The 8,834-nt window shown below is 46.0% G+C and overlaps 1 protein-coding gene and 1 long non-coding RNA gene across 2 annotated transcripts in view; one reads left to right on the top strand and one right to left on the bottom strand.

The window, feature by feature from the left end:
* lg5h18orf21 (linkage group 5 C18orf21 homolog) overlaps window positions 1-7,966 on the top strand; it is a 15,085-nt gene extending 7,119 nt beyond the window's left edge. Inside the window, exons 4-5 of the mRNA XM_017419912.3 lie at window positions 7,446-7,639; window positions 7,778-7,966. Of these exons, the coding sequence (XP_017275401.1) occupies window positions 7,446-7,639; window positions 7,778-7,928 (345 nt within the window). The 3' untranslated portion in view covers window positions 7,929-7,966. The remainder of the gene's footprint in view (window positions 1-7,445; window positions 7,640-7,777) is intronic.
* On the bottom strand, window positions 4,640-7,888 carry LOC119617056. Its single transcript, XR_005233224.1, has 2 exons — window positions 7,759-7,888; window positions 4,640-5,519 (listed from the first exon to the last, which is right to left on the bottom strand). It is a non-coding gene; the product is annotated as an uncharacterized LOC119617056 (long non-coding RNA).
* Window positions 7,967-8,834: the final 868 nt, after the last annotated feature.

Below are 8,834 nucleotides of genomic sequence, written 5' to 3'. Positions count from 1 at the left end.
CACACACACACACACACACACACACACACACACACAAACGCAGCTCCAGGTCTGAGTTCATTCCTACTGATGTGAGAAATATGAGACGGAGCAAACGTCTTTATTAGCAAGGCAACGAACGTGTTAAAGCTGGGATGTGAATAAACTGTTAGTGACTCGAATCCACCTCTTTCTTTGCTCTTATGTGACCCATAATTCCAGTCTGAGCGTCACCGGGCCAGTTTGACATGTGCTACTAAATCAGATACACTTCTCAAAGTCTTGACGCGTTTCATTCGACGTTTACGTCACCGAGGCGTCGCGGCTCTGCGTCAGAGTGCCGTAGTTTCCGGACTATAAGGCGTATTTAAAAGCCTTCAACTTTCTCAAGAAACTACAGTGCGCCTTATAATCCAGAGCACCTTATATGTGGAAGAAGTCGTCATGTTTTAGTACGACTTTGGTTAAACTACAAAGCTGCGCCGCTCGCAGCATTATGGCTCAGTTATAGTCGTGCACCTGAGCGAGCGCTGCAGGCGTTTATACTTGACGCTTATGTCTGTGCAGTATCTTTCGAATAGACAGGAGGGTGTTTTGTTTCGCTTAATGCGCCTTATATATGACAAAAGTTGGAAAATGGACCATTCGTTGACAGCGCGCCCTATAGTGCGGAAAACACGGTAGGTGGGACGCGGCGAGATGAAACGGAAGCTCGGCGTCATTAAAATCGGTGCTCGCCTTCTTCCTTTTATTCCTTCTTCGGCTCTGATCCCACAGCAGCTTCACGAACATCACGGGTAGCGTCCGCGTCTCCTTCACCTTCGGCGGCGGTCATGTTGCGACTGTTTCGCTCACTTTTCGCCACGCGTGCAGCAACCCCCCCGTTTACTGTGAGATTGATGCCGTTTTTTTTTTAATTTTTATTTAAATGATGCTGCTGTTCGCTGTGAATGTGTGTAAATCTGGTTCCACACATGATAATGTGGAGGATTTTCATTTTTTTTCGGTGGTTTTAGTGCCAGAGTTGAGTTTTACGGCTGTGTGTGCAGCTGTCTGCTTTTGCTTTCAAAGGCATCGCTCTCTGAGAACGGTTTATAACAAACTCTCACTGTAACAGCTGTAATCTGTGTGTGTGTGTGTGTGTGTGGCGGCTCGGACAGAAGTTTATTTTATCCAGGACACCAGCGTTGGCAGACCCTCCTTCCCGTTTTTCTCATCCCAGAAGTGTCAAAACACTTCTGGGATATTGCTGCAGATGGAAGTCAGAGTCCCACAACGAGAGTAGCTGATAGTTTTCTTGTATTTGGTTTGATTTGAATGATTTCTGCAACACGCATTGCACACGTGCCCCACTTTTAGGGATTTTGTGGTTGTTTTCGGTGCAGTTCTGCAGCTTTCGAACCTCGTGCACGCACCGTTGTGGTTGAATGTGTATTTACAGTAGATTTGTGTCGGAGGGAAAAACCAGTGGAAACTCATTTACGCTCCTCCAACATGAAGCCGTTTGAAGTATTTATACCGGAGGCCGTAAATCCCCTGTTCGTTTCGCGCCTCGTCTCCCGTCGGGACGTGTGAACGCGTCGCCCTCGGCTCCGGCGGAGCCGCGTCCCAGCGCTCCCGTAAATCAGACGTGTTTATGCGCGCTGGACGGGTTATCTGGCGGCAGATATCGAAAGGAGTCGCGCTGCGGCCCCTGAGAGAGCGACAGACACCGTAGATGGAGCGCAGGAGAACAGCGAGTCCTCCTCCTCCTCCCTCCCTCCTTCCTCCTTCCTCCTTGAGAATAGATTTATACTTCCCAGCAGAATTGTTTGTTGCAGCGGAGTCATTTCCCTGCCCTTATATATTCATGTTGTTTTGGGTTGTTAATTTATGCCTAACGCTTGAATTAAACCAGAACCTACTGCGTCATATATTGTTTCTTAGACAGGTTCAGTGTTAAAGTAAAAAACGACTCTTTATCTCAGTGTTTTCTTCTCTTTAAACATAAACAAACGTACATATTATCAGTCCTCTGGGGGGGGGGGGTCTCATTCTGAAGAAGCTCTTTGCACCCACGTGATAAATTTAGCTCCTATTCGGGAGCTTTTCACCCCGAGCATATTTGTTTACAGAATCCACTGGAGTTATTTCTGCTGAGTAAAAACCGAACAAACAGCCTGGAAGAGGGTTTTTTCAGATCTGTGGGTTTTCCTAACGATGACTGGAAGCCAGAACGGCAACAAGCTGATTCAGGATGGAGACAATTGGTTTAAAACCATTTTGTGCTCGTTTTTTTTTTTTGTTTGTTTTTTAAAGAAGGTTTTGATAGATTTTTCTTAAACTGAACAAAAACAAGAATTAAACATTAATTTTGGAGGAAATGTGTGAAAGTAAAGTGTCTGCTTTTACTCTTTTAGAGAGCAGCTCCTTTGTTTTTAACCAAACAAACCCTCCTTTTTTTTTTAATGTGAAGTTAAAATGCTATTTTCTGAAGACGGCAAAAACATTCAAAGGTTTCCTGTTTTTTCCAGGCAGACAAAGGGAAGAAGTATAACTGGTCGCCAAGCGTTTCCTCCGTCCTCGCCTCTTGTTCTCTTACAGTTTTTCATCGTTCGGCCATTCAGACGCCTCGTTTTTCAGGTTTCCTCTCTCTCGTTACAGCACCTTCTTTATGCATTCGCTGGAAACGGCCGGGATACGATGACGGGCGGCGCTCGTCTGCGTGGCGCTCTGACAGTTCGGGGTCGTTCGGGGCACGGTGTGAGGAAGACTACTACTCGAAGCTGAGATGAAGGTTTACTCTAGCCCCTGTGAAGCTGCAGGGCCTTTAAACACGAGCAAACCAGAATACGGTGGACATTTCAGACAATAAGGTCATATTTTTGTCCATCACACGAGCTGAATGAACCCTAAGAATAGAAATCGCAGCATCTCAGTTACACGCTCCGGCTCCGCTCGTTTCATCTCAGCATTACTAATAAAAGTCTTTACTGGGGGCCCAGTAATCCCCCTGTTGCTTTTAACGGCGATAAATCATAAGAATTAAGGTCCGTGCGCCTCGACGGTTCAGCTTCCTTTGACTCACCGGCAGTGAAACCGACTCCACGGGCACGTGAGCTCGTTAACGGCATTCCTGACGTAAACCTCCCTCTTCTAACCGCCGGTCTCCGAGCCGTTTCTGTTCGTCCAAATGACTCCGTGCAGCAGACGGTTTGTGAACCCAGTTCTCCCTGCTTTAAATAGCTCCTCTGGTTCAGGCGAGGTTTTGTGAACATAAAACGCGTGACATGTTACACTCTTATTATTCATTTCATTAAGAAAAAGGCGAAAATCCAGAAGCAGGGAGTGAATAATCAGACTAACCAGATTCATTTCATGACCTGATCTTGGGTCATTTTGACCATTTTTTTTTTAAGTTTTGCCCTTTTTTGTGCATTACGGCTATCTAGAGTTTAAAATTTTGACAGGAAACTGGTTAATTACAGTCCTGACCGTTTCCAGCCTTCTTGGGAATGGATGATGAAGTCGGAGGTCGCGCCGCGGAAATCTTACAGAAACCAAAGAGCCACATTTCAGATACGCAGGTGAATAAACGTGTCGGGAAATCGCGACGGGCTTCTTATAAAACGACGGCCCGATCGGCAGGAAGTGGCCGTAAAGAGTGGACGTCGTGCAGCTCGAGGGGTTGACGGTCTGAGCTCTTCTTTCGCAGCCACGTGCCACCATCGAGGGAAGCGTTTCGAGAGAGAAAAGCGCGGCCATCTGTCCACCCGACAGCTGAAGCTCCGAGTCGTGCGGCAGGACGACCCGTCCCCAAAACACAAACAAAACCACCAGGAAGTGAAGAAGTCCAGAAAATGCTCTTTGGTTTCTCTGCGTAAAATGAGATGAAAATGGGAGGATTTTAAATTTCAGGTGGTAGATTTATATTTATTTTAGGTTTACCTGAGTTGGTTTTATAATATATTTGAACTAAAATGAGTTGGCATGTTTGGATCATCCCACAAATGAATCAGCAGAGAATAAAAGACGGGTTTTTGTACATGTTTGTTCGATTTATCTCAGAGAGGAAGAGGATCGGTTCTGGTTACTGAGCTTAGCATAAAAAAAAATGAGTCTAAGCATCGTGAATGACATCATTTCATCTAATCTGTCGTATTTGTCCGAGGAAATCAATAAAAGGCGATTTCTTTTCTGCGGTTGGTTCTGAAAAGTTCCTTTAATCGCCAGCCGAGGCAGACAGGAAGGAAGTGGACGACGTCTTGGATCAGGTTTCTCCACCTGCGGCCGACAGAGGAAGGTTATCGGCGCTGATTGACCCTCCCCACCCCATCCCTCAACTTTCAGGTTCATCGTGTCGCATCGATGCGTTCTCCGATGACTTCATGACTTCAGCATCATTTTAGAAACATGTACGACCGACGATCAGAGCCAAGCATCCTCATGTCTTTTGATTCTGTCAGCCGTCCTCCTGTCCCCCCCCCCCACCCAGTTCCTCGGCTCGTCTTCGTCCTTCCGGGGATGTCGCGGCGCTCAGGTCGGACCGATCAACCCGCGCCGACCTCTGGCACCGGGGAGAAAGACGGGAAGGGAGGTATTTCTGGAGCCGAGGCTAAATATAGGCCGAGCCCATCTGCTGGATTGATTTTCTGCGCGCCTGTTTGGCCGTGTGGGTCTGTTTATGTTTGTCTTCTCACCGTTTGGCGCGCAGCTCCCTTTCAAGCCTCAGTTTTTTAAGTTCAGGAGGAATTTTAATGCTCACGAGGTTCCACAAATGTATATACTGCACATCCTTTTTTTTTCCATGTTTTATTGTTTCAAGCTAAACAGTCGTGATGTGTTTGTTTTGGGGATCGAGGCTGAGTCTGTCTGCCTGTGTCACCATCTGCGTGAGCTCCCGTTTCCATTTAAATACGATCACATGCCGGCGTATGAGCAGGAAAGAACGGCACGAGTCTGGTTTCTCAAAGGCCGAAGGTTGGATTTAATAACCGAGGATCACATCTGAGCATGTGTTCGGTTTCATTTAGTTGACTGCTTATCCCTTTTCTGACCTAAAACCTCAACAGTTCACCTTTAATTAACCACCGGTCAGGTTTTTTTTTGGGGGGGGGACTCAGTGTCTTCGTGGCAGCAGCTCACGTGTGTCAGGATTAGAGTAAATTAAACGGGTACATGTGACGGGTTTGGATTGGACTTCAACGCCGGGCATTTAGCTGTTGTTCTCCGCCCTTATATCAGAGTGGCGAACACGGCGCCGCCTCCATCTTCTTTCCTTCACCTGCCTCAATCTGAGCCAGGAAGGGGTGGGAGCCGGAGGAGAAACGGTGAGATGATGAGATGATGCGAGCCGCAGACATCAATCTGCATCCAGCTGTCTGTGTTGTCTCTGCTGGACACACACACACACACACACACACTCTGCACCATGAGCCAGGCCACATTTCCCAGCAGCCATTTAAAAGTCATCAAGTTCAAGCCAGGAAAGTCTAAACTCTCACCTTCATCTCCAGCGCCGTTAATCGCTGATGGGACGAGTTCCAGTGGAGGCTGCAGATCTGGAAACAAAGACAACATCGTTTTGTTTTGTTTGTTTGTTTTGTTTGACTTGTTGCCTCCAGTTTTCTTCTGTTTTCTGGGATGGGTGCTTCGTGTCCGTTCCTGGGCGTGGCTCGTTCCTTTTAAACCAGTTCAGTCTGTTCAGATGCAGAGCTGAAGCTGGTTACAGATGAGTTTGTTCAATTTATGATGTGAACGTTCGGAGAAGTGAAAGAAAAATCCCTCACAATTAATATTTAGTTTGTGTCTCTTGTTGTATTTCCTCATTTTCTGCTGCTGCGTGGCAGGAATGTTGTTGCTTTAGTAGGCTCTGATATCAGCGCATCTCCAAGCAGAAATTCAACTAAATGTAGGTTTTCTAAAAACTCTAAAGACTGGCCACTTCACTGATGCTTGTTGTTTAACTCCAGGGCTTCTTTTAGCCGTCTAAACTCAAAAAAACGCACTCGTACGTGACCATAAAGGGCAGCTTCGTGTCTTTGCGACGTTAATCTGATTCTTCACTGGAGGTCTCTTCAGATCCCGCGTCCCTAAATAGTGTGGAATTCATCAGCTCTATCCGAACATCAGCTCTGACCTGCTTCTTTGTGTGCAGCCGTTGGGATCTCTATCAGGCTAAGTTTAGAGGAATGCCTGATAATTTATGGCGTTAGATGAAAAAAGGAGCGTTTCCCTTCAGAGGAGAGCTTCGTCTGCTCGCTTGTTTATTATTTAGGCATCAATTTGTTTTATACCCCTCAAATGTGCTATTTTTCCTGACTTGGTCACAATTAAAGAGCTTTATCTTTGAGCACTAATGCAAGTCATTTTTTGGACCTGCTCAACTTTAAAAACTACTAATCTTGCGTTTAATTTGCCCTCTTTGTAATCAGTGTTTGACATGTGCTGAACTGAGAGCAGCTTTTTTTGTTTGTTTCTCTGAGTAAGGCTCTAAAGTATACAAAAATAGAAGATTTTTTTGCATGCAGACCTGTCACGTGTTTGTGTTCATTCAGACTGCCCCTCCCCTGCTCAGCATTGGCCAGCGCTCCGTCCAGCCACGCCCCCGTGCAGAGACGAGCCAATCAGCTGCGGGGCTCGCTCGTATATAAGCCGGCCACGCAGGCTCGTGTAGTAAAACACTTTCGATAGTGATAGTTTGAACTCGTCGCCTCCTCCTCCTCCTCGGCTTGTCAAAACACCAACTCTCTCCCGGCGCCAGATTTGGAAATGGCCACGTTCGTGTCGGTGAGTTTTAGCATCGTTTGGTCTAATCATTATGTCTGAAATTGAGAAAAAAATGTTTTCTGCTAAACATGCACAATTTAGGAGTGACTGTATTGCATCTTCACACCGATTTATCTTTATTAGTGTTTTCTTTATGAAGCTGTGGCTTTGTTCCCCTTTTAAGTTCTTATTTTTCTTTACAAATCACTTAATAGCTGTTAATGCTCCGTTTTTCAGTGAACTGCTGAAGTTTAACAAGCTGAATCATAGTGAGCTAACGACTGAAGAGTAGCACCTCGGGATTCTGACAAGTCCATGATTTTTTTATTTTTTTTGCACAGACAGTTGTTTTTACGCATGCATGATATATTTGAGAGGCTGTTTTAGATCCGTCTAGCAGGAGTAGATGCAGCTGGCGACTCTGCAGACGTCCGCACTGAGAATAGGAGGAGCTGCACAGCAACAGCCCCATCTCACCCTTTGGCACGGCCGTAAGAAATCCTCAGCTGTCAAGTGTCGGGGATTTATTTTTTCCTGGACTCTGCCGTAAACCGTCACGCCGGATGAGGCTCGATGTGTGAAACCTTTGGCCTTGCTGTGCTCCAGGAGCCGACCTGGAGCAAAGTCCGGAGCGTCATTCTGCCTGAGAGGAATCTAGTCCAGGTCATGCAGTATTAATGAACGTGTTCTTTTTTTTTTCTCTCTCTTTTTAATCCCAGATGGCCACCTGCCACGCCTGCAGCAGAACGTCCAGGCACAAAGGTGTGAACAGGGATTTTCTCGCCACCTTCGCTAAAACCCACAGCACGCCAGGGAGCGCCGGCAAACACAAGACCCCTCAGTCCGGCAGCAGGTCGAACGCGACGACCCCGAAGCCTCCTGGCAAAGACAAGACCCCCTCTCACACGCCTAGGTGACTCGTCTTCACATGCTGCTCTTATTATTATCATTACTGGAGGTGCAAGCTAGCTTTTGAGTGCGTGTTGCCAAAACTTTAACTTGATTTAAGCAAAAAAATCTTTTCTATCTAACCTTTTTTTCCTCCCCGCAGATCCTCCATCTCTTCCGGGGCTTCAGGATCGGGATCCACTTCCACCAAACCGAAAAACTGGGTCGTCCAGCGCCTCAGCAAGATTCTCCTGCGGGAGGACAGCCAGGGCGGGAAGAAGGGAGGCTTGAAGGATTTCCTCTCCTCACTTTGAGCGTCCCTCGAGCGCACTTTGTCTGCATTATTCCTCCTTAAAGGCAAGGGCAGGAGATGTGTGTTCCGCCTCGTTTTCTCCCGAGGCTAAAGCGGGAACCTGAGAAACTAACTTGGGTTTTGGAGCCGGCTGTTGTCGGCTCGACTGGGGTGGCGCTCCTGAACTCCTGACGGTAATAACTGAGAGCAGGGAGCTTTGAATCAGCTAACCCATGTTCTTTTTTTATTCAGGCAAAGCCTCCTGTGTCTGATTGAAGCCGTGTATCGTGTAAATTCCCAAACTGGAGTCATCACTCTTAACTTTTACTCTCTCGTCAGGATTTCCGAAGAGAGCTGATCTACATGCCATTACCCTTCTCGGTTTGCAAAGTTTTTATACATCTAGTCAGACATTTTTTATGTTAAACAAACATAACTAATCACTGTTTATAAGAAGCAGCTGTAACACTTTTGTATTTGGATTTATTGGCTCACTTTTAGCTTTTGGTCCTCTGTGAGAAGACGTTTCTGAGATTATTTTACTGACAGAGGCAGAAGTTGTTGTTTTTTTGCCACAGTGTTTTTGAATGTCAGACATGTTTTGAAACCGAATTACAGTATTTTGTAGTTAATATTTAGGAGGAAACTCATCCGTTGGTGTTTACGTTGCACTGGCACTTCAGTCCAAACTCTGTACAGAAATAAATATTCTGAGTGTTGTGTGAACTTTAGATTGATGTCAAACAACAATGAGAACCTGGTTTTTTTATAACATCCTTTGCTGTATGTAAATGAAACTTGTTTTTTTTTCTCGTGCATTTTGTATTGGCTAAATCTGTACTCTGTTGTAAATACTGTTCAGTGAATAGTATGTCTAAATTTTGAAATACCTCACTTTTCTATTCAACCTGCTGTTTGTGATTCTCAA

This window comes from Kryptolebias marmoratus, linkage group LG5 (assembly GCF_001649575.2).
Source record: "Kryptolebias marmoratus isolate JLee-2015 linkage group LG5, ASM164957v2, whole genome shotgun sequence".
NCBI lineage: Eukaryota > Metazoa > Chordata > Actinopteri > Cyprinodontiformes > Rivulidae > Kryptolebias > Kryptolebias marmoratus.
Note: the sequence above shows the minus strand (reverse complement) of the source record. Positions and strands in the feature narration are given on the sequence as shown.